General features: G+C 42.8%; 1 protein-coding gene across 2 annotated transcripts in view; it reads left to right on the top strand.

The window, feature by feature from the left end:
* The window catches only part of LOC115143991 (vesicle transport through interaction with t-SNAREs homolog 1A-like), a 174,511-nt gene that overhangs the window by 44,497 nt on the left and 103,248 nt on the right, over positions 1-26,766 (top strand). Inside the window, exons 5-6 of one of the 2 annotated variants that reach the window (XM_065002415.1) lie at positions 13,962-14,046; positions 15,267-18,239. In XM_065002415.1, the coding sequence (XP_064858487.1) occupies positions 13,962-14,046; positions 15,267-15,403 (222 nt within the window). In that variant the 3' untranslated portion in view covers positions 15,404-18,239. Of the gene's footprint in view, positions 1-13,961; positions 14,047-15,266; positions 18,240-26,766 lie in introns of those variants that run through there. The other variant, XM_029684546.2, reaches the window with a different exon arrangement.

Genomic DNA, 26,766 nt, shown 5'->3' with positions numbered 1-26,766 from the left:
GTCAGTATCTGGTGTGGCCACCTGCTGCATTTAGTACTGCAGTGCATCTCCTCCTCATAAACTGCACCAGATTTGCCCATTCTTGCTGTGAGATGTTACCCCACTCTTCCACCAAGGCACCTGCAATTTCCCGGACATTTCTGGGGGGAATGGCCCTAGCCCTCACCCTCCGATCCAACAGGTCCCAGACGTGCTCAATGGGATTAAGATCCGGCTCTTCACTGGCCATGGCAGAACAGACATTCCTGTCTTGCAGGAAATCACGCACAGAACGAGCAGTATGGCTGGTGGCAGTGTCATGCTGGAGGGTCATGTCAGGATGAGCCTGCAGGAAGGGTACCACATGAGGGAGGAGGATGTCTTCCCTGTAACACACAGCGTTGTCATGCTGGAGGGTCATGTCAGGATGAGCCCGCAGGAAGGGTACCACATGAGGGAGGAGGATGTCTTCCCTGTAAGGCACAGCGTTGTCATGCTGGAGGGTCATGTCAGGATGAGCCCGCAGGAAGGGTACCACATGAGGGAGGAGGATGTCTTCCCTGTAACACACAGCGTTGTCATGCTGGAGGGTCATGTCAGGATGAGCCTGCAGGAAGGGTACCACATGAGGGAGGAGGATGTCTTCCCTGTAACTCACAGCGTTGAGATTTCCTGCAATGACAACATTCTCAGTCCGATGATGCTGTGACACACCACCCCAGACCATGACGGATCCTCCATCTCCAAATTGATCCCGCTCCATTGTACCGGCCTCGGTGTAACGCTCATTCCTACAACGATAAACGCGAATCCGACCATCACCACTGGTGAGACAAAACCGTGACTCGTCAGTGAAGAGCACTTTTTGCCAGTCCTGTCTGGTACAGCGACGGTGGGTTTGTGCCCATAGGTGACGTTGTTGCCGGTGATGTCTGGTGAGGACCTACCTGCCTTACAATAGGCCTACAAGCCCTCAGTCCAGCCTCTCTCAGCCTATTGCCGACAGGCTGAGCACTGATGGAGGGATTGTGCGTTCCTGGTGTAACTAGGGCAGTTGTTGCCATCCTGTACCTGTCCCACAGGTGTGATGTTCAGATGTACCAATCCTGTGCAGGTGTTGTTACACGTGGTCTGCCACTGCGAGGACGATCAGCTGTCCGTCATGTCTCCCTGTAGCGCTGTCTTAGGCGTCTCACAGTATGGACATTGCAATTTATTGCCCTGGCCACATCTGCAATCCTCATGCCTCCTTGCAGCATGCCTCAGGAACATTCATGCAGATGAGCAGGGACCCTGGGCATCTTTCATTTGGTGTTTTTCAGAGTCAGTATCAAGGCCTCTTTAGTGTCCTAAGTTTTCATAACTGTGGCCTTAATTGCCTACCGTCTGTAAGCTTTTAGTGTCTTAACGACCGTTCCACAGGTTCATTAATTGTTTATGGGTCATTTAAACAAGTATGGTAAACAGTGTTTAAACCATTTTCAATGAAGATCTGTGAAGTTATTTGGATTTTTACGAATTATCTTTGAAAGACAGGGTCCTGAAAAAGGGACGTTTCTTTTTTTGCTGAGTTTATATTTTATATTCTTCAAAGTAGCCACACTTTTCCTTGATGACTGCTTTGCATACTCTTGGCCTTCTCTCAACCAGCTTCATGAGGTAGTCACCTGGAATGAATTTCATTTAACAGGTGTGCCTTGTTAAAAGTTAAATTGTGGAATTTCTTTCCTTCTTAATGTGTTTGAGACAATCAGTTGTGTTGTGACAAGGTATGGGTGGTATACAGAAGATAGCCCTATTTGGTAAAATACGAAGTCCATATTATGGCAAGAACAGCTCAAATAAGCAAAGAGAAACAACAGTCAATCATTACTTAAAGACATGAAGGTCAGTCATTACAGAAAATTTCAAGAACTTTGAAAGTGTCTTCAAGTGCAGTCGCAAAACCATCAAGCGCTATGAAACAGACTCTCATGAGGAACGCCACAGGAAAGGAAGACCCAGAGTTGACTCTGCTGCAGAGGATATGTTCATTAGAGTTACCAGCCTCAGAAATTGCAGACCAAATAAATGCTGCACAGAGTTCAGGTAACAGACACATCTCAACATCAACTGTTCAGAGGAGACTGTGTGAATCAAACCTTCATGGTCGAATTGCTGTAAAGAAACCACTACTGAAATACACCAATAAGAACTTGCTTTGGCCAAGTGGAAATCGGTCTGATGAGTCCAAATTATTATTATTTTTGGTTCCAATCGCCGTGTCTTTGTGAGATGCAGAGTAGGTGAATGGATGATCTCCACATTTGTGGTTCCCACCGTAAAGCATGGAGGAGGTGTGGGGGTGCATTGCTAGTGACACTGTTGGTGATTAATTAGATTTCAAGGCATACTTAGCCATAATGGTTATCACAGCATTCTGCAGCGACATGCCATCCCATCTGGTTTGCGCTTAGTGGGACTATCATTTGTTTTTCAACAGGACAATGACCCAACACACCTTCAGGCTGTGTAAGGGCTATTTGACCAAGAAGTAGAGTGATGGAGGGCAGCATCTGATGACCTGGCCTCCACAATCACCCGACCTCAACCCAATTGAGAAGGTTTGGGATGAGTTGGAGTTGCAGAGTGAAGGAAAAGCAGCCAACAAGTGCTCAGCATATGTGAGAACTTCTTAAAAACTTTTGGAAAAGCATTCCAGGAGAAGCTGGTTGAGAGAATGCCAATAGTGTGCAAAGCTGTCATCAAGGCAAAGGGTGGCTACTTTGAAGAATTTAAATTATATTTTGATTTCTTTAAGTCATTGTTTTGGTTTCTACATGATTCCGTATGTGTTATTTCATAGTTTTGATGTCTTCACTATTATTATACAATGTTGAAAATAGTACAAATAAAGAAAAACCCTTGAATGAGTAGGTGTCCAAACTTTTGACTGGTATTGTAGGTGTTTTGTAACTGATGTATCTTTCATTCATCAAATTGCGGGTGCACAGTGCACTGTTGGTGTTCGGGTGCTGAAATTATTTTGTGAGTGAACAAATGTGCGCGGGTAGCCTACAGGAGCGCCTTTGTTAAGTGATTGTTTGACAATCGGATGAAAACATAACTGGTTGTGTTTATGCCACATTAAAAGGCATAGGCGGCATCTCTATGATCATCTCTAGGGGCCATAATGATATAGCCTAATTAGCTTACTCCTGTCTATACGGAAATAAATACAAAACATTCAAAATAGGCTACTACACCAGAAAGCATGATTTGTCCACAGAGGATCATTAGCTTATTAAAAAGCAAAAGCTGTGGATTGTTTTAAATGGTGTAACCTACGGTCGGTCGGGAGGGAGGGAGGGAGGGAGGGAGGGAGGGAGGGCCCGCAATTTGGGCAGCACGCACCGCAAATACCAAATAGATTGTTAAATTGCGACTGTCAGTGAAAAGCAGAAACCCAGCCAGGCATATTGCAATATTTAAAAATACAATTGTGGGAAAACTGTTTGGAATGCAAATGGCTATTGCTGTATTGAGATTACAAAGGAAAAGACTCCAATATGTCTTTAAGTTATCAAAATTCTTAGGCTACTGTTCGCTCAATTAAGTTATCTTACTGGTACCAGTGGACAGCGTTGGCCATGTCCCCGATGAGTGTACATATTCACTGATTTTTAAATCTACTTTCACCCCCGGTTATCAGTATAATTAATATATTAGTTAGATACCTTCTTTACGATATGTCAATGCAAACAATGACTACATTCTGGATGGGGGCTTTTTTCTGGCTTATTTGATCACTTCATTAATGGCAAGAGACGTTCATATAACAATACTGCATCTAATGAGACTTTGACGAGGATGAAATGGCCTACAGGGAGGTGGTCAAAGATCGTGGACGACACGAAATGCAGGGCCAAGCACGCCAACATCCACATCGACGGGACTGTAGTGGAGCAGGCCGGGAGCTTCAAGTTCCTCGGTGTCCACCTCACTAAGGGAATCATCATGGTCCACACAAGACGAATACAGTCCTAAAGAGGGCACGACAATGCCGCTTCCCCTTCAGGAGGCTGAAAATATTCAGCAGGGGCCCTCAGATCTTTCAAAAGTTCTCCAGCTGCACCAATGAGATCATCTTGACTGGCTGCATCACCGCTTGGTACGGCAACTGCTTGGAATCTGCCCGCAAGGTGCTACGGAGAGTAGTGCGTACAGCACAGTACATAACTGGGGCCGAGCTCCCTTGCCATCCAGGACCTCTTTACCTGGTGGTGTCAAACATTTTCTAAGACTCCAGCCTCCCAAGTCAAATACTTTTCTCTCTTCTACCGCACGGCAAGCGGTACTGATGCACCAAGTCTGGAACCAACAGAACCCTAAACAGCTTCTAACAGCTTCTAATCCACAAAACTGCTAAATAGTCCGGGTAGCTATTGGTTAACTATTTAACTATCTGCATTGACCCTTTTTGCACTCCCCTTTGACTCATCACATACGCTGCTGTTACTGTTTATTATCTATCCTGTTGCCTAGTCACTTTATCCCTACCTATATGTACATGTCTACCTCGTACCCCTGCACATCGACTCGGTACTGGTGCCCCGTGTATATAGCCAAGGTTATCGTTACTCATTGAGTATTTATTCCTACTGTTATTATTTTTCTATTTTTCTCTCTGTTTTTGGTGGGAGGGTCCCGTAAGTAAGCATTTCACTGTTAGTCCTCACCTGCTGTTGACTGAGCATGTGACGAATACAATTTGGTTTGATTTTGATTTTTTGAAGGCTCAAAATGATCTTGCCTCAAAGTTTTCTATCCTCCAGCTTTTGTGTTTATGTTGGCCTGCACAGTACATATCTTTGACTTTTGTATTGTGGTTTTGTGTAACATGTGGCCTGTGGAAGCTTTCTCACTGTAATGTGATCATAGAGAGGATCTCCTATCTGCAATCCTCGCTCAACAATCTAGCACCGTCGGCAGGACCCCTTGATGCCGCCCCCCACCATTGCTACTCCGCCGTTCAATACGTTTCTTATAGGATACCGTTGAATTGGCAGAGTGCTTGGTTTTATATGATGAGACTGACAGTAGATGGGATTGATTTGTCCCGTCTGGTTTGAACCCAAATGAACACTGGCTGGGTGTGAGCATGGTTGGTGGCCATGGGCTGCTTGATAGCTGGTGAAAGACCACATGGGCTGACATGAGATGTAATATATAACCTGATTGGAGTTCAGTTTGGTACACTCAAACGTTGCATTCACCATTTATATTCAAACAGACCACAAACGGCGGTTGTTTCTTCTGATGTAGGTTTAGTAGCGATATACACTGCGTGTACAAAACATTAGAAACGCCTTCCTAATATTGAGTTGCACCTCCCTTTTGCCCTCAGAACAGCCTCCATTCGTCGGGGCATGGACTCTACAATGTGTCATGCGTTCCACAGGGATGCTGGCCCATGTTGACCCCAATGCTTCCCCACTGTTGTGTCAAGTTGTCTGGATGTCCTTTTGGGTGGTGGACCATTCTTGATACACACAGGAAACTGTTGAGCGTGAAAAAACCTAGCAGCGTTGCAGTTCTTGACACACTCAAACCTGTGTGCCTGGCACCCACTACCATACCCCGCTCACAGACAAATATTTTGTCTTGCCCATTCACCCTCTGAATAGAACAAATGCACAATCGATATGCGCTACCCTCTGTAGTGCCTTGCGGTCGGATGCCAAGCAGATGCCATACCATGCGGTGATGCAGCAAGTCACGATGCTCTCAATGGTGCAGCTGTAGAACTTTTTGAGGATCTGAGGTCCCATGCCAAATCTTTTCAGCCTCCTGAGGGGGAAGAGGTGTTGTCATGCCCTCTTCATGACTGTGTTGGTGTGTGTGGACCACAATAGATCCTTAGTGATGTGGACACCGAGGAACTTGAAGCTCTCAACCCACTCCACTACAGTCCCATCAATGTGAACGGGAACTCCGTTTCCTGTAGTCCCCTAACAGCTCCTTTGTCTTGCTATCATTGAGGGAGAGGATGTTGTCTGAGCTTGTGTGTGCTTGTGTTTTAAGGGTGTCTGTGAATGTGCATATGCAGGATTCTTAGCATTTGTGAATGTTTTTGTTGTTTTTCATACAATTTCTATCAAAGCATCCATTCACGTCCATTCATAATTTAGAACCATCACTACTGTTCTCTCCAGACTTCTTTTCATTTGCTTTTGTTTCCCCTTCCCTCCACCTTGACACAGTGCTTTTCCACACAGTGCTTTTCCCAGTTGCCCCCGGTCAGGAGACACCTTTCGTTACCTCACCTGTTCTTCCCCTTTGGAACGCACTGCTATTTCATTTGGTTTGATTCGCGCCCTCTTCACCATCACAACCCTTCTGTCTACTCCTTTTCCCTCCCGTTCTTCCTGCTTTTGAATCAAAGGCTGGCGCAGCTTATACACACTTAAGCCCCCTTTTAAAAACTATACTTTTTCCCCAGCTGGAAAACATGTTTAAATATTTAGCACCCATATTCACAGCTGTTTGACACTTGTAATTCCTCGTCTTACAAGTCCCAAACAAACCGCAGAGAAGATCACACAGTCAGTCTGAATCACAGCTGTCATCAGTATTCACTTCGACTCCCCCCCCCCCTTATTGAAATAATAAGGAATCATCTGAACTTTGGAAAATGGTGATAGTAACTGCTGGTGTTTGATATTTAATAAAAGGCAGCAGAAAATGGAAGGAAGACATTCTTTTGAGCTGCAGCTGCATTGTTCTGGGGCTGTCTGTTAATAACGTACGACTGAAGTGCAGTTCTCCAACGGGGGGGGGACAACAAAAACAAATCCAATTTTTATAGTTCCTAAGAAGGTCTTTGTTTCAAATGTAGGTGTCAGATAAAAAGGCATATGCGGCAATGGGGAAGTGCACCAATGCACTCGCAGACGCACAATATTTATCATGGACTGTTTTTAAATCATTTGATGTTTAGCTGCATGAGAAGAACAATTATTTCGATAACAGGCCATTATTTCTTTTGGAGGTACGGTATATGGAAGGTATTTATTTATAGGTCAATGTGTATGCGCCTGTATATATGCATCCCTGTGTGTGTCTGCGTGTATGACTGCACGTGTTTGTGTGTTTATTCTTGTGATGTTTTGGTGACTCGGCTCCTCTGTCAAAGCCACAGGGGTAAAGGCTTGATATTGTCTGTTGTAGCTCACCAGGAGTGGCCAGCAACTTGGCACTTTATTTAAATGAGTAGCAGGGAAGATTCTGACACTGACTGGGTGGCTTAGGGAAATGCACAATCACATTTCTGAAGGGAGAAATTCTGCCCTTAGTCCGTCCTCTTGTCCCATTGCACAAGTAGAGAGATTGTTGTACAGGTAAAAAAATATATATATGTTTTGTTGTTGTTTATGTTGTTTTCTAATGTAGGTATTAGGTTATGGATTTGGGACCTGTTTAGTACTCATACCTACAAATGCATTTGATACCTGTTTCGTGTACGAGGACCACCCTAGTTTGCCGCCTAGTTTGCTATATATACAAAAGTATGTGGACATCCCTTCAAATGAGTAGATTTGGCTGTTTCAGCCACACCCGTTGCTGACAGGTGTATAACATCGAGCACAGAGCCATGCAATCTCCAAGGACAAACATTGGCAGTAGAATGGCCTTACTGAAAAGCTCAGTGGCTTTCAACGTAGCACCGTCATAGGATGCCACCTTTTCAACAAGTCAGTTTGTCAAATTTCTGACCGGCTAGAGCTGCCCCGGGTCAACTGTCAGTGCTGTTACTGTGAAGTGGAAATGTCTTGGTGCAACAACGGCTCAACTGCAAAGTGGTAGGCCACACAAGCTCACAGAACGGGACCGCCAGTGCTGATGTGCGTAGCATGTAACAATCGTCTGTCCTCTGTTGCAACACTCACTCCCGAGTTCCAAACTGCTTCTGGAAGCAACTTCAGCACAAAAACTGTTCGTCAGGAGCTTAAGATCACCATGCGCAATGCCAAGTGTTGGCTGGAGTGGTGTAAATCTCGCTGCCATTGGACTCTGGAGCAGTGGAAACGCATTCTCTGGAGTGATGCTTCACATCTGGCAGTCCGACGGACAATTCTGGGTTTGGCGGATGCAATGAGAACGCTACAGTACCTGCCAAATGAGTAGTGTCCACTGTAAAGTCTGGTGGTGGAATAATGGTCTGTGGCTGATTTTCATGGTTTAGGCCTCTTCGTTCCAGTAAAGGAATTTTTTTGTTTGTATAATACCCCCCTTTTCCTCCCCAATTTCCGATCTTGTCTCATCGTTGCAACTCCCCAACAGGCTCAGGAGAGGCAAAGGTGGAGTCATTCTTCCTCCGAAACATGACCCGCCTAACTACGCTCCTTAACACCTGTCAGCCTAACCCGGAAGCCAGCCGCACCAATGTGTTGGAGTAAACACCGCTCAACTGGTGACCGGAGTCAGCCTGCAGGCCCCCAGCCTGCCACAAGGAGCCAAGTAAAGCCCCACCGGCCAAACCCTCCCCTAACCTGGACGATGCTGGGCCAATTGTGCGCCCTCCTATGGGACTCCCGGCCACGGCCAGTTGTGGCACAGCCCGGGAATGAACCCGGGTCTGTAGTAACGCCTCTAGCACTGGGATGCAGTGCGCCACTCGGGAGGCTCAGTGAAGCAAAGTCTTAATGCTACAGCATTCAATGACATTCTAGACGATTCTGTCCTTCCAACTTTGTGGGGAAAGACCCTTTCCTGTGTCAGCATGACTGCCCCCGTGCACAAAGCGAAGTCCATACAGAAATCGTTTGTTGAGATCGGTGTGGAAGAACTTGACTGGCCTGCACGGAGCCCTGACCTCAACCCCATTACATTGGAACACCAAGCCGGGCATAACATCAGTGCCAGACCTCATAAATGCTCTTGTGGCTGAATGGAAGCAAGTCCCTGCAGCACTGTTCCAACATCTAGTGGAAAGCCTTCCCTTACAGCAGCGAAGGTGGGACCCACGCCATATTAATGCCTGTGATTTTGGATTGAGGTGTTCGACTAGCAGGTGTCCACATACTTTTGGTTACTTCCCTGTTGGTTGGTTTATTTCTCTGGCTGAAGTCGTTATATGACCGGTGTTGCGGTGTCGTTACTGGATCTGTGCCGGCTGGGCTGCACTCTCAACCCTTCCTTCAGGTTACGTCAACGTCAAACCTGGCTGTGCGCATTATTCTAATGACCCCCACCCCACCCCACAACCGCTACCACCAGCACATCCCCGAATAACCCCCCACCGAAAAGTAGACAGAACGAGGGAGAGAGAGATAGCGGGAGAAAGAAATTCAGGGAAATGCTTTGAAGTGGCTTTTCACCGCAGCAAGTCTGCTGGCCGTCTCCCCGAGACGTGTCACCTTTGCCGAGAGGGAATAGGAAAATCACGTTTCGAATGGTAATGATAACATACTAATCACTTGAGCTCTTTGAAGAACGGGGGAGTGAGCTCCTCTGTCAGTATCCCCGGCTTCCTTGTGCTCCGAGGCACACAGGCACAGCCATGGTCTAGGTGTATTAGCTTAAGCGTTGCATGTCAATACGTCCCCTCCATCTCCGCTGATCCATAGGGGCTCATTAAGCCGAGCTGACTCCCTTCTCTCTCCCCGCACGGCGCGCATCGGCACACCACCGTCACTCTGCACACCCAGCCACCCACCACCCGCCAGCTCCCTTCTCTCTCTCCCTCCTCTCCACCTCACTCTCTCCCACCAACATCCTCTGCCCCTCCCTCCCTTTAACTATTAAAAGTATTTCTGCAGTTTTAAATGACATCTGTCAACCAGCAAGGAGAAGACGGGTAAATCAAAAATGGAGGCATTTTTTCTCTTCTCTGTTCCCATCCCTCTGATTGTCAAAGTTTGAAAAGTGGGATGTCGTCTTATTTTATCTATTTTATTTCCTTGGAGTGATTAGCTGGTACACATTTTTGACAGGTTAACTAGAACTAGAGATTCCAGCGCTCCTCTCCCTCTTTCAAAATGGGTGGAAACCCCTTACAGAGAGAGTTACCATTCATCTGAGTGGTGGATCTATGGTATGTCTATGGTAGCCTTGTTGGGCTTGCGTAACATAACTCGTGTTAAAAGGGTTTAAAACGTCACACATGTAGGTTCAGTAAAGACATGACTACTGAAAGACTGGAGAATCCCAAGGCAAATTACCTATATGTAGGCCTAGATGTATAATTGAGTTCAGGTTATTATAAAAGATGGCACAACCCTTGACTGTGACTTTTCTGCATATCTATCTGAATGGCTTGTTAGGGCCATTTATAATGTAATAATACAATGACATTGAATGTGGTGATTAGCAAAAATTACATGTATATTAACGCGGCTCATTTTACAAAACATATTTCTAGCTTTGCGAACACGACAGTGGTTAAATATGTTTTTGTGAATGTGAAAACATTTGTGACTCCACGGATTAATTACATTTGTGATCAGCATTTTACGCATTTATGTCTTTCTTTACATTTGTGAGTTGTGTTTTATGGTCAATTTGTGCAGGTTAATGATCTGGGAACCAGATTTGGAGATCTTCAATTATCTTTAAAAATGTTATTGTTTAAATCCTAGCTTTCTTTCCTCCTTTCCTTGCTCCCTTTCCTTCCTTAGCACCCTTTCCTCACCTCCTTTTCCCCTTTTCTCCTTTCTTAGCCTATTTCCTTTCTCCCTTTCCTTCCTTTCCTCCTCTCCTTAGCTTTCCTAGCACCATTTCCTTTCCTCTTTTCCTAACTCCCTTTCCTAGCAAATGAGGAAAGGAATCTATGAAAGGCGGAAAATAAATGGGGCTAGGAAAGGAAACAAGGAAAGGAAATGGGGGGAAGCTAGGAAATTATAGAATACGAGGGAAAGGGAGAATGGTAAAAGGCTAGAGAAGGAAAGTGAGCCAGGAAATGAGGAAAGTAAGCTAAGATGGGAGGAAAGAGAGTTAGGAAACAAAGGGAGAGGAAAGGAAGGAAATGTATCAAGTAAAGGAAATTAGGAAAGAAAAGAAGGAAAGGAAGCTAGGATACCAAATGGATGCATTTCTAAAAGTAAGTATGTGATATATTTGTTTTTATGATATTTTTAAGAGAACTGAAGATCTCCTAATCTTGATGCTGTTTCATTAATATGCACAAACTGATCCATAAAATGCAACTCACAAATATGTGGGGCAACTCACAAATGTAAATATACTGAACAAAAATATAAATGCGTTACAGTTCATTTAAGGAAATCTGTCAATTGAAATAAATAAAGTCCTAATCTATGGATTTCACATGACTGGGAATGCAAATATGCATCTGTTGGTCACAAAGAAAATGTATGGGCGTGGATCAGAAAACCAGTCTGTGTCTGGTGTGACCACCATTTGCCTCATGCAGCGTGACACGTCTCCTTCGCAGAGAGTTGATCAGGCTGTTGATTTGTTGCCTATGGAATGTTGTCCCACTTATCTTCAATGGCTGTGTGAAGTTGCTGGATATTGTTGGGAACTGGAACAAGCTGTCGTACATGTCGATCCACAGCATTCCAAACGTGCTCAATGGGTGACATGTCTGCCATGCAGGCCATGGAAGAACTGGGACATTTTCAGCTAACAGAAATTGTGTACAGATCCTTGCAACATGGGGCCATGCATTATCATGCTGAAATATGAGGTGATGGAGACGGATGAATGGCACAACAATGGGCCTCAGGATCTCATCACGGTATCTCTCTGCATTCAAATTTCCATTGATAAAATGCAATTGTCCTCATTGTCTGTAGCTTATGCCTGCCCATACCATAACCCCATCGCCACCATGGCGCAATGTGTTCACAACGTTGACATCAGCAAACCACGACGTCATACACGTGGTCTGCTGTTGTGAGGCCGGTTGGACGCCGAATTCTCTAAAACAACGTTGGAGGCAGCTTATGGTAGAGAAATGGTAGAGAAATGAGCATTCAATTATCTGACAACATCTCTGGTGGACATTCCTGCAGTCAGCATGCCAATTGCACTCCCTCAAAACGTGAGACATCTGTGGCATTGTGTTATGCAACAAAACTGCGCATTTTATTGTCCCCAGCACGAGGTGCACCTGTGTAATGATCATGCTGTTTAATCAGCTTCTTGATATGTCACACCTGTCAAGTAGATGGATTATCTTGGCAAATGAGAAAGGCTCACTAACATGGACAGAAACAAATTTGTGCACACAATTTGAGAGACAGCTTTTGTACGTATGGAAAATGTCTGGGATCTTTTATTTCAAATCATGGAACATTGGACCAACACTTTACATGTTGCGTTTATATTTTTGTTCAGTGTACATAAAATGCAGGTCATAAATGTAATCCATGGCATCACAAATGTTGTCCCATTTCTAAAATCCAACGAACGTATTTGCTAAGCATAATTTGTTTTTTGTTAACGATGACTCGTATGCTTTTTGATCATGGCATATGTTTGTGAAACTACACGGGCATATTTACAGACTGGGATTTTTATTTAAATGTTGCATTCTGTATTTGCAAATCACATTTTTGGTTGTTTATGGCTCACTACTCAACCACTTCTAACAGGGGCCAATATGTATGGAACGTTTTGTTCAAATGGAAAAGGGTGCGGTCAAAACAGGGATGGAAATCAAACGGAACGACCTGTCTTTCAGAAGAGAACGGCTCGGGGTGGATGTTGGCCATGTCATTCACTGACGTTGTTGATGCCAAATGTAATATTCTATTACAACTCCTACCAGTGTCTAGATAAAGAAAACACCTCTCTCTTTGAAAAATGATCCAATCAATCACTTGCTTATTTAAGAAACACAAAGTACCTTGAATAACCCTTTTAGAACAGCTGTACATCGTGGGCAGCCTTGTCAGTTGTTGATACCTCTGAGTATGTCAACATACAGTGCACTCTGTGTACAAGGCTTGATATGCGGTTGTGAAGATGTATTCTGGAACTGGAACTCGTGGTTGTAAGGATTGCTCTTAGTCTATACAAGGATAATCTAGTATAGTAAGTGGCTAATACTAACTGGTCAGCACCGGTATAGGTCTGCTAAACATGTCATGTTTGCACATGCCGTTTAAGAGTACCTATAATCCATTATTGTCAATATATCTCTGTGTCCATTTGTTTAGGATGTAACTGTCACTGGTCCTGGTTTATATGATTGCATGGTACATGTCGCTGATGTGTGTGTTGTGTATTTTGGTGCTTTCTGTTTACTCAGCCTTCGGTAATTATGTTAGGCTAATGTTGCATTTCAGTACTCACTCTTTTACGTAACACACTTCCAAATTGATTGGCATGATATGGTCCTATGGTCACCTCCTGAAGTGGTCTACTTGGTCTGTCATCATCCATTTGCCACACCAGTAGAAATTTCGAGAAAGCAATATCTTTCTTATGTTCCATAACCAAATACATTAGGAGAGTAAATGTGTTTGATTTCCACTTTAATGAGGCTTTCCTCCTTAATTCCAGAGCCATCGCCTTGACAGGTTTTTTTTTTTTTTTGAACTTGAAAGCTGCAAATGATAATTTATTACATCTCAATTAGCTCTTCCTCCCTCCATCAACTTTGCCCTCCGCGCTAAATGTGAAGTAATTACTTGCAGTAGACTGAACAAGACGAGGAGGGGGGAAAAAAATAAAAAAAGAGAAGAACCTTCTGGTGATACTTATTTTAATATTGAATAAGAATAGATACTTTATTGTACTTGTAGTTTTCTTTCTTTTTGCAGTAACAACTGTGCGATATGCCCCCCCAACTCAACATGCATGTTACCGATATTTCACCTGCTACAAGTGTTTGTTAATGAAGAATATTGGAACTGGCCATTGCTGTTGTGGTGGTCTGTGTTTTGATGGCAGTGTTGAGATGTTTCTCTGAAACGCTTCCCAGCCCTCTCAATCATAATTTTTCTGTCTCGTTTTTCTCCAATTTGTTTTAGAGAGCACATCTGTTGGACAACACAGAGAAGCTGGAAAGGTCATCTCGGAGGCTGGAAGCTGGCTACCAGATAGCAGTGGAAACCGGTATGCATTCTGTTTGGATGGAAGGGGGGGGGGTGTGAGTGAGCGACAGCAAATTGTCTCGCTCGTACGTGAGGTGGATAGAGAGAGAGAGGAAAAAACTCCTTGACGACTGGTGACATTTTCAGGAGCACATCAAAGGCAAGCAAGGGGGAGAGAGGTGTACGGGCGACAGAGCAGGCGCCGCTGCTCCTCGTTTGGCTCCTGGGAAAAACACACGCTCTTCTCCCCTGCATCTGCGTGTGTGTGTGTGTGTGTGTGAGTTGTTTTTTATAGCGCCAAAAAGACAGGGGTCTACTGAAATAAACAACGTCAGCGTTTCCTCCACTAGTTCTTAATTTAGAGACCCAAACAAAGCACAATAAACATCACTGAATATATGGCCATCTCGAACAGAAAGTCATGTGTTTTCCTCATTACCAAGGTTAGTTTTGTTTTTTAAATCTTTAAATATGGAGAAATTATCTCATTTGGATTTGAAATAGATTAAACCAGTTATTCGTTTTTTCTCCTCCTGACAGTCACAACATTATTGAGTCACAGTGTATTCCTTAGAGAGATATCAAAGCTCATTCTTGAAGTATCAACTGGCTTTCTGTGGCTTCCGCAGTAGTTTTGAAAAAGTTTTGTTCATTTACACTATAATGGAGGAATGGCGCGCGTGTGACATTGACAGATTTAATCATTCACGTCGAGAAAGGGGTGCACAGACCACTGCCTTTTGATGTTCAGTAAGTAGAACTCACAAATTCATAAATACAATCTGCATTCTCTGCTTAAAAATGTTGTTTCATATGATTCTCTGATGATCTCCGAGACTTATATTATTCTTGTTTTCCCCGTGTCGAACTCTGTGGCAGACCCTATTTTGATTCCATTCAGTCACGTATTTCAGTTGAATGGCTCTTTTTGATGGTTTGTCTAGTGTGTTGGTTGGTGTTAAAGAAATGGTCCGTGTTCTACCCGTGTGCTCTACCTCCCGGGCCTATTACTTTCCACAGTAAGGGCTAGTCATGCGCCCTCTGAACCCTCATCTGCCCTGTTTGTGCGGCTAACTGAGAACAATGGTTGTTTATCCTGGTCCCACACACACTGCTCACTGCTCAAGTCTACACCAGCAGTGAGTTGTTTGGGGTTTGGTGGGGTGTGAGCCTTTGTCACCTCGTGTTTAATCTGTGATCCCCCCCCCCTCACCCTCCTGTCGGTTCCGGCCCTCCGCTCAGATGCACAAGCTGAAACGACAAATGCTCAGGGAGAACCAACGCTGAGAGGCAACAGCCGAGTCACGTTGGGAACACTGTCAGACCACAGACAACAAACAATCTTAGAACTCAAATGTGTTGAGACCCCAGACGTGTGAGAAATGCAGTGCCTTCAAAAAGTATTCGCACCCCTCGACTTTTTCAAAATGTTGTTGTATTTACAGCCTGAATTAAACATGTATTAAATTGACATTTTGTGTCACTGGTCTACACACTGTACTCCATAATGTCAAAGTGGAATTGTGTTTTTAGAAATTAATCAAAACTGAAAAGCGGAAATGTCTTGAGTCAAACTCTTTCTTATGGCAAACCTAAATAAGTTCAGGAGTAAAAATGTGCTTACATAGCATGATTTTTGAATGACAATGTCATCTCTGTACCCCACACATGCAATTATCTGTAAGTTCCCTCGGTCGTGCAGTTCATTTCAAACACAGATTGAACCACAAAGACCAGTGAGGTTTTCCAATGCCTCGCAAAGAAGTGTAGATTGGTAACAATAATACAAAATAAAAATATTCTAAAACATGCATCCTGTTTGCATCAAAGCACTGATGTAAAACTGCAAAAAATGTGGCAAAGAAATTGACTTTAAGTCCTGAATAAAAAGCGTTATGTTTGGGGCAAATACAACACATCACTGAGTACCACTCTTTATATTTAGTACCATATCTTTATATTTTCAAGCATGATGGTGGGTGCATCATGTTATGGGTATGCTTGTCATCGGCAAGTACTCAGGAGTTCTTTAGAATAAAAAGAAACTGAATAGATATAATCCTAGAGGAAAACCTGGTTCAGTCTGCTTTCCAACAGACACTGGGGGACAAATTCACCTTTCAGCAGGAAAATGACCAAAAACACAAGGCCAAATATACACTGGAGTTTCTTACCAAGAAGACATTAAATGTTCCTATGTGGCCTAGTTGCAGTTTTGACTTAAATCGTCTTGAAAATCAATGGCAAGACTTGAAAATGGCTATGTAGTGATGGTCAACAACCAACTTGACAGAGCTTACAGAATTGTTCAAGTAATAATATGCAAATATTGTACAGTCCAGGTGTGCAAAGCTCTTAGAGACTTACTCAAAAAGAGTCACCTTTGGCAGAGCTGTAATCCCTGCCAAAGGTGATTCTAACATGTGTTGACCTAGGGTTGGGAATGCTTATGTACATGAGATATTTCTGTTTTTTTAATTTTCAAGAAATTAGCAAAAATGTGTAAACCTTGTTTTCACTTTGTCATTATAGGGTATTATGTATTTTAATTATTATAATTTTAATACATTTTTGAATTCAGGCTGTAACACAACAAAATGTGGATTAAGTCAATGGGTATGAATACTTTCTGAAGGCACTGAGAACACAAACGTTGACTAGTGGTCATTCCAATGCTGTTTCAACAACCTGTACTGTATATTTACATCGGTGGACAATCACAGCACCACGAGAAGACATGAAATTCTGTGAAATCCAGCTAATGGATCTTTTTGGTTTTGTAGTCATTCTGTTGAATGTTTTTCATTGTATTTTAGTGTTGACAGAATTCACAAAAGATTTTTGAAAGATTTTATTTTGTGCAAGTGCTCAATTCACTTGTTTGGCCTAACAAATGCCCCATTCAGTTATCTCACTTTCAAACTAAAAGAGATAATGATATGAGTATGTACCGGGCTTTTATTCATCGTTCTGAAGCATAAACATTTCTACATTTTTAAGATTGCTTAAAATGGATAAAGGATATGCTTTGAAATGTTGAATGTCGGGATGGATATTGTTTTAAAAGGGTGAAACAATAGTCATCTGTGTTGTGTTTGTCCAATCAAAGACTTCCTCTGGTCATAAATACGCTGTTACACGAAAAACAAACTCTTATTAAGATGGAAAATTAAAGCATCCTTAGTGAAGAACAGTTAGTGTAGCTATTTTACAATAATTCTAAGTCACCCTCCAAATCCACACAATATATAATTATGCCCCATAAGTACTGTAATTGACCAATGGGGAGAAAACATATTTAAAGACAGTTTCTCTTTTCTTTCAAAGAGAGAGAGATCCTGAACAAAGGCGGAAAAAAAAGATGGAGCTCCAACTACTGCTTTGCCCCCCCCCCCCCCATTTACTTTGGCATCGATAACATTCCACTTAATGACCACAAATCAAGAAAGCCAGGGTACCATAAGGTCACTTTATAAAAAAAGACGTCCTCTCAGTTCTTTGAAATGGTGAGTCTTCACAGAATATCATTTTAGAGAATTTATTTGAGCACTGTTTTTTTTCTCTATTTCACACTCTCCAGTGTATTTTGGAAAGCGCCGGCTTGCCAAGAGCACTGAAAGCCCTTTGAGGGATATTGAGAAGGCTCTGTGGACATCCCAAGCTATTTACCACACACACCCTTAAGAACCAGCCTCTGTTTGTCTCATAAATAAAGTATAGAACTTCATTAGTGGAGGGCACAGACTTAAAAGGCGCGCATATGAACATGCAGACGGAGGCCTAGCCTGTTTTAAAGACAGCCCTAAGTACAGGAGGAGGGCATGTAGTTAGCCAATTTAAACGCATTTGAATCAAGGGTGTCTGCAAGCCCAAAATGTGAGGAGGCTAGCTAGACTGACTCCAAATCAAAGAGGTCAGATTCTGAGGCACAATTTGACTTTGTGAAGATGTGAGAGGGGTCTGATTAGACATGTTTAGAGATGGATGGCATGTCAGATTCCATTTTGTAGATGTACTGAAGTGCTCTCTCCCCTTGATTAGAATCAATTGGAGAGGTAGAGGGTAGAGTTGGTTTTGTTTGCTGAGGGGCGATTAATACAATACTGGCTTCCTTTGAAGTGCATACACCTACAGTATATCTGAACACTATACACACGTGCATACTGTACTCAATTGATTATTGACCTAAAATCATACTTTTTGAGAAAATAAAGAGAAATACAATCACTCTGTTTCAACTTAAGATGCTTCTGGGAGTAATTTGTTTTGTTTAGCCTGTACCGGTTGGTGTATGTTTGTTAGATGGCACACGTTAGTGTTTTGAAGTAATATTTTTTTCCCATCTATGATTTGACAGGCATATTATTGTACATGTATTGAATATTAATCATTAGAAAAAACAGAGGCCTCTAATCTTGGCTCCACCAAAATGTCAACCCCATTTTCCTCTTTTTAAAGCTCAGCGGTCGAAAACAAAGCAAAGCAACTGAAACAAACCACAAAGTGGACAAAACGAATAAAAGAGAAACTCAAGGGGCCAGCGATGAAGCCGAGATCGCTCCTCGGCTCGCGGCCCCGGTGTCAGTGCTCTGATCGATGGGGGAAAATGAAATCAGCTCATTAGGGATTGATTTCAGACCTGTTTAGATAAGCAGAGAGGGTCGGGGCCCGGGCCCCTGGTGGCCCTTCGGCAGCCCAAAGTTCACTCTGTGCCAGGCAGAGAGCAGCACCGCAGGCCATCAACTTTATTAGCACTGAGATAAGCTGATTAGACCTTGTCAATCAAAGGTGCCAATGACTCAATCGACAGCCCCGGCCTTTCTTTTTCTCCCTTTTCTTCCCCCCTCTCTCTCCCTCCCACTCTCAATCTCCCTCGTTTTTTATGATAAATCATTGAAGCGACCAACAAAGCAGTAGGCAGACATCGTGGGCTAAGCTAAGCAGCCCTGCAGTTGTCACCAAGGCGGACCATGCAGGGACCCTGTGATGATGTGACAACTATATTACAGATTAGATCAATTTGTTTTAGAGCAGTTTGATTTCCAACTGCAGCGGTATTAAAAGTCGAGGGGAGGAGAGGGAGGGAGAGAGCATTGATTGTCGTCATGGAACATGACTCCAGCGGCAGAGCACAGGGTGTTGGGGACACAGATAACTAAATAGATACATGATGGGGTGGAGAAATAAATAAATATGTTTTGTAAACATTTTTTTTTTTAAGTCGTCGGCGCTCGTTTGAAGCAAAGCATGGCTTTGAGACTTGCTGTGAGTCCATGGGTGCTGGAGTGCCTCAGTAACATGGCTCACGCTTGTCCCCGGCTTGCACGATCTCCCCCCCTCCATCTTAGTCCTTTCTTTCTCCGTTTCTCTTTCTCACTCTCTTAATTTCTCCCCGTTCTGTCTTAAGATCAGACTTTATCATTATTTTGGTGTTTAGCCACCAAAGTGATGCTTGCGCTTCAAATCCTTTTTGGCTAAACACTTAGCAAATGACATAACAAGCTATATTTAGCAATACCCAGAAATATTGTTTAGGAACTGGCTTTCAACCTTGAATTTTCTTTTCTTGTTCTCTTCTTATGAGACAACACATTTATAACTGTTTTGTGCTATTTGGTAACAGAGAGGACAAGATCTAACAATAAATCAAACTATCTGTCAATACCATTTAGCGTCATTGTATCAAATCCAGCTACATTGGGTCTCGAGCAAAGAGGAAAATAAGGGAAGAGGATAAAAGGTCATATTCTGCTAACTGGTATCATTTGTCATTTATCAGAGAATCTCGTCAGTCACAAAATAGTATACTTAAGTCTAATATTCTCTATCCTCATAATGTTGATAATAGTGAAAATGTAAGTTTATGAATCTGTTCATCTGTTGATTTCAATTCAAATAGCTTACATTGTGCTGTTGTTTACGTGGTCCTCTGTCGTTGTTTGAAGGAAGTTCCCTTTATTAGGATCCCCATTAGCTACTGCACATGCAGCAGCTACTCTTCCTGGGGTCCACATCAAACATACAAATGCATGACAGAGTACAGAACAGTTAGAGACAAGAACAGCAAAAGACATGACAGAAAAATACAAAGCAATACATTGTCAAGACACCAAGAAACTATTTACACTTCATATATGCATATTCATATATTTATCATCAGTACAGTTATATGACATCTTTATATAGAGGAGAGGCGCTGTGGTACATTGTTTTTGTAATAAAAAAATGTAAAGCTAAATTAACAAAGTGTTTCACATGGTCTAGGGTGGGGTAGATTTTCTATTTACAAAAGGTATTAAGACTAAATATTTTGCGTGTCACATCCAAATAATAGAGCGATGTTTATCCAAGAAGTAGTGAATTGATTAATACAAATGTATTTAGATCATTTGCACATACGTTGTGGCGTCTACGTTGAGATATACCCATTGTAGATCCCTTTCTTAGGAATGTAGGCTCTATCTCCACTTCTGCTTCAGGTTATTCATTCTGTGGCACAGTGTCATTTTAATATTTCAGTATGTTCTTGTTCATTTGTCTTTTATAAGGACAGTTTGCTAAAGTGGATTTCCTCGAGGTATAGCATATTCAATAACTTTCGTTTTTTGTAGTCTGATAAAATCTGAATGCTGTGGTGTTTCAAAAAGAATAGGAAGTTATTTGATAATTGTTTGATTCATGGCACTGAGAGATGGGATTAAAATATTTCACAGCTTGAGTTTGCAGTTAGGCAGAAAGGAGACCTTTTATTAAATATTTTTTAAGGGGGAAATGTATTTGTCTTTTGTCTCAAGGAAAGAAATCAATTCTAAGAAATATAGACGGAATATAGCCCGAAACTGTATTTCCGACATATATGCCTTAACGTATAGCCCAACATTTTGCTTTCAGTAAATCTACCCACGGGTAAGCTGTTTATCGGTAAACTCCCCCCGGCGGATGAAAGGCCTCGTAATAATGATTTTTTTCTCTCCTAATCGGGTCTTGTCAGCGAGGCGTCTTATCGTGGAGAGGAAAATGACACCGATCCTATCGAGAGCCCGAGTCCGAGTCGGAGGCGTGTGTCCCCCCCACCCCCCTCCCCCCCAATCATGGCCGGCCGTGGCCTCGCCATATCTAGCGCTGCCACAAACGGCGAGCGCCGCTTTTTTCTTGTGGACTTCAAAAACGACGCGAGTCATTAAAATTGCACCCGCGTTTGGCTGCGGGTGTCAGCCGCTCCAGAACGAAAATGCGATGTGGGAAGAGGAGACTCGCTAAATGTGCTAATTCCTGCCTCACATGTTTACGGCTTAATTTTAATCGGTTTGAGGGAGGAGGAGGGGAGGAAAACTTTTTTTGGGGGGGGGCAATGAGAACCTCACATTGAAATAAATCGCCATTATCTTTGACACCCTAGGACTCAGCTGTTCCAAGGATTTAGGGGTCCACTGGCAACAGTGTATATTGTGGCACACAAAAAGTGTTTACGCTTGAACTGTGGTAGCTAAGGTGCAATCGCTGGCTTCAGCCTGCACAGACAAAGGCCCGACTCGACACAATGGCCAGCCAGCATACAGACCCCTCAATGCATGAGCTCAACCAACAGACTTGAGTGTGTGTGGGGTTCATCTGTGTGTTTGCTTGTCTGTCTGTCTGTTGGTCCGCAGGTGTTTTTTCGCAAGAATCCGACTTGCGACGTTAGCTCACGTTAAGTGGACTCGTCGAGGCGGCCATATCAGAATGAAGCTAGGGAGATGTTTGTGGGAAATGAAAGTGACCAGTCGTCATATGTAGCTCATCCAGAATTCAGGAGTGAACAGGATACTTCCTGCTCCAGTGAAGTTCCATTATTACTGCTAGCATAGCATCCTGTTAGCAGCCCATTTAGTCTGCACGGTGGATGCTAACAAGGATCAACGGTGTTAAGAGAAAGTGGTGGATCTACAGTAATTAGACTTTTTAGGAGAATGATAAGCTTCAACAAAGAGCAGGCTTCCTATCGACATAACTAGAGTCTTAAAAGTAATGATTAGCCTACGAAGCTTAGACTGGGAGGAAAGACCTCTGAGCATTTCTTCTTCTTAGTGCAGCATTGTAATAGGAAAGGTTTCCCCCTTCAAGTATAGAAGGCAACATTACCAAAAGAAGGATAAAACCCACGGAAGGTCAACAAGTCACCCATTGGATTGATGTAAGCATGAATACATTGGGAGGCAGTTTAATAATACAACTATGTATAAAGACCCATTCTGATCGATGTTTCATTCAGCAGTGTCGTTCATTATTACGTTGATATAAATGATACACAAGGCCACTTAAACAAAACAAATATTTATGAGAAGAAAAAAAAACTAGGTGCTCATATTACACTTCACAATGAGTAATTGTTTGTAAAACATATTGATTTTATAGTAATAGCTGTTCATAATGTAGCCTTATCTCACATTTTCAAAAGCACATTTAAAAAGGTAGACATTTTATTTCAAACCACAAACCAGCTTCTTTTCTGTTATTTCGAGGTTACAACCACAACCACAAGATACCCCCCCCCCCCCTGTACGCACAGCAGAAAGTGCAGCACTGACCTCGGAGTGACACACAGAGTGAGGAAGAGAGAGAGCTCAGAAAAGGGATGAGCGGGATTGCGTTAAAATGAACTGTTTCAGAAGGAAATGGGAGACAAAAGCGAGGACTCTGGGCCCCCATGGGCGCTTTAAAGAGCTGCTACATCTGAGGCACTGAAATATACAAAATAAAAAAAGAGAAGGGGGGGGAAGTGAAATTAACTAAAGGAGAGGCAGAGAGGGAGAAGTGTGCCACCTCGTCAATACTAGTCCTCTGATGACAATGACACATTGATGACAGACAATTGATGCCAGTGAAAAGAGTAGGAAATACATTTTTTAAAGAGCTATGCATGGGGAGTGAGAGACAATGCGATCAGGATATTTATACCTGTTATTTTATGTATTGATTAATTCAATATATACCAATTAGCATCTTGCCCTCCTACCCCTTTACTCCTGTGGGTCAGTGGAGAGCATCTTCTATGATATGGAACCAACAAGCTTTGCTTTAGTGCAGTAGGTTTGATGTGTGTTTATTGTATGTGAAGGCTAGTGTAGAATGCAGTCACGTAACCCCCACTCTCGGTGGCTGGGTGTAAGAACAGATACCAGGCCTAAACACTGTTATTTGCCCCTCTCTACCTATAACACTCACACACACACACATACACACACCGATACACACACATACACACAACGATACACACACCCACACACGTACAAATACTTTAAACACATTAACCCTCAGAAACACATGATTAGGCATCGCCGTCTGTCCCCTCTGTTTGCTCTCCTCCTGGTCGCCCTGAGGAGCGGGTCCCCACGCTTCCCCCCTCGGCCCCTCAAAAGAGCTTCCTCCTCGGCCACCCGATGCCCACGGACAGGGCGCCCGCGCGTTTAGGACGCCCGGGGAACATGAAACGGCCCAGCCCGGGATGTCAGCTGGTTGCCCCATCTGCCAATCAGTGGGACAGCAAGGCTTTTGTCTGGGGGGGGGGGGTTATGGAGACAAGTAGGGTCGGGATGGGAGGGGGAGGGCGGGGTTGACGTTGAAGTGCAAACAGCCACCACCACCGTGTGTCTAGCTGAGATAGGGATAGTAAGATGGGAGCATAGTGCTGGAAACTAGACACAAAATAGGTTATGACTAGTGTGGGTCGTTGTTTTGTTGTTTGCGACACTGCCAAATTCCTGTAATGGAAGTGCGTTCTATTGTCAATATGTCTGTTGGTTTCTGGCTCATACACACTGTATGAAGAACAGCAGAATGTCACCTCCTATAGCTGTGATAAGTACACCAACAAACGTTTTCCAGTTTGGATACTCCGTTCTTTGTCATTTATGTGAATTTGAATGACAATGCAGTACAGTTTTTGAGGGACGTAGATGTGTGAAAAAGATTGTCCTACCGAATACACTAACTTAATTGGTCTCAATCAAAATATGACTTTCCTTTTTTATGTAAATCACAGTTGGCACTCGTCTGAAATGAATTTCAAGTTGCAGAACTTCAGTCTGGTCTTTCCGTCCTCCCGTTAAAGAACATAACCTTGACAGTACAAACAGTTTGACTCCCACAGTAACGAACATGCGTGTGTGTGTGTGAGTGGATGGGTGGCTGGTTCTGCACGGGAGGGTTTTTCCACGTGCATTCTGCTGTACGGCAGATAGGCTGCGCCCTTGAGCCACCGTAGGAGGTTCTGTAAGCCCGGGTTTTGGGTTCTTCTGAGTCTGCAGAAGGTAACAGCGGGGCCTCTACACACACAGACGTGCTGTGTTAAAGTATTTGGACTGAAAATACTTCCTGAAAAGAGACAAGCGGCAACGCACAAGAAATGGTTATGTATTTATCACTGAGTTTTTTTGTTGTCATGCTTTCTGAGAAAATCTGTTTGTTTGTGTGTTTTCTGTTTGCCGTCAGTTATATTGCCCTCAGTTAAATTCCATGATTTTTTCCCCCAGTGTGTTGTCAAGCTCGTCTTGTAATTATGTTAGTCAAATCAGGATGGTACATAGAAAGAATGAACAATGAAGTCTTTCCTCACATTTCTCAGTCCCACTATACGACGTAAAGCCGTGTAGGCTTGGGGAACTGTGTTCAAACTTCTCCTGTTAGGAGAGCTCTGGTTAGGTCTATGTAAGGACTGAAATATCCCAACATGAGCCCCTGATTTCCAACAACTGTAGAATGTCAGTGTTTATATAGCCTAACATTACGATATGTAATGTGCAGTACAATGTCGGTTGAGCTAGTTTGTTTACAAGTCAGGTGTGATGCGGCGTCGAGATTGATTTCTCTTCACTCACCGAGAACAGTTGTAGCCTTTCTCGGCCTCGTTCTCTCGCAACCATTTTATTTTATTAACACATCAAACCATATCTGAATATAATGTTCTATAATGCATGAAAGTGTTTTTTAGGCATTTATGCAACACAATTAAAGAATACAAGTACAAGACAATGCCAGTAAATATTAAGTTAATCAGGTGATGCTAAATATTACAAGACTATTTTCCCTGACCTCTCCCCTCGTTAATAGCTGTGGGGGAAACATGTTCGCTTCATTTGAAAACACTATTGAAAGGCTCCGCTCGGTAGGAGCGGGTTGACTTGGATTGTTGTCCTTGTGCTTTTGTCAGATATTTTCATGGAACTCGTTTTAATACAGCCCTTAACCTTTTGTCTTTTCAGTCAGACATCTATCGATCCCAGAACTTGTCGTCATTGTGCCGGGCTAGATTAAACTCTTTTTTTTACCCCTGTTTGGGATCATAGCATTGAACTCATATCGCTAAATAAGAATGAGTTACACTGTTTTCAATGTTTTTTTTTTTTTTTGTCTAACCACATGACTCAGAAGATATTGAGAAGGTCAGTTCACTCAATAGTACAGCTTACAAAGTTGAAACTTCCTGTATAGGATATTCACACGCGAGTGATACAATGTTATATAGCCATCTTTCAATCATTGGTCATCATAGGCATTCAGTCATACACAGGATTTATCACATTGACACTGAATAAAATGTTTATTGCATGATTTTAGTAAGTTTTTGTGTCATTTTTATCAGCTGCTTTATAGACTAATGGCTGAAAGGTGGAAGGCTCATTGTAACTGCTTACTTAATGCATACAATAATCGTTAGTGTTTCTGAATTCAGACATATGGACTTAATGCGAATGTGGGCGATGAGAAGGGGGAGGTGTGTGTGTGTGTGTGTTTTTCTTTAGAATAATTATATGCCAGGATCCCTTCTTTAATGCATTGGTAAGCTCTTTTGTTGAACACACACACACACACACACACACACACACACACAGGGACAGGTGATGGTTAAGATCTTACACATATGGAGATGCTGTGTGTTGTTCTGGTGGTGTTTTGAATGTATGTCTGCTCCCCAGTCTGACAGGTTCACCCTCCTCTCCAGGGGACGCCTTCACTTGTAATTTCCACAGTGACACTGAAATGGCAGTGACAACAGTGCCTTCGCCGTCACGACTGTATCTATATTGTTAAAGGTAACTTAACATGCTCCGATATAAGAACTTGGTCTGTGATGTAAATGCATTTGAGCGTTTTCAGCATTTATTTTCACTATATTTTTCTGGAGTGGTTCATTCTCCTGGTGATTATTGTTGTGATTCTAGGTCGTTATCTAGAAAAATAAGAAAATACGATTTTTCCCATCGTTGCATGGTAAGGAATGGCATAATTGACTTTGATGGTATCAATTTGACTTATCAGGCTTCCGATAAACTTTGCCAATTGAAGTTCAATAGGAGTTCAAAAAACCTCAGGAGGTAAGAGCTCTAATCGAGGACATTTTTATATATATATATATATATATATATATATATATATATATATATATACATATATTATTATATATTTTTTTAAGACTAAACATGCTCATTTTGCCTTTGTTATCTCAGCCTGAACCACAGAAATCTGCTGAGACCCAAGTGCTCACATTTACTTGGTCAGTAGGGAGGCCTTGTGCGTACGTATCCACATCGGGAAATGGCAACACTGCAGCCTCTGCCTCTCCCATCTGCAATGGACAGCTTGTTTTAAAGCGGTTTGAAATGTCAGCGTAAAACACAACTCAAAGGGAGCCAGTGCAACCTGTTGGAAGGTGGCCTGTTACAAGCCAATGCAATATTTCAATCTGGACAACCACATCCACGTT

Source organism: Oncorhynchus nerka, linkage group LG16 (genome assembly GCF_034236695.1).
Source record: "Oncorhynchus nerka isolate Pitt River linkage group LG16, Oner_Uvic_2.0, whole genome shotgun sequence".
Taxonomy (NCBI): domain Eukaryota; kingdom Metazoa; phylum Chordata; class Actinopteri; order Salmoniformes; family Salmonidae; genus Oncorhynchus; species Oncorhynchus nerka.
This window is presented reverse-complemented; position numbering and strand designations above follow the sequence as displayed.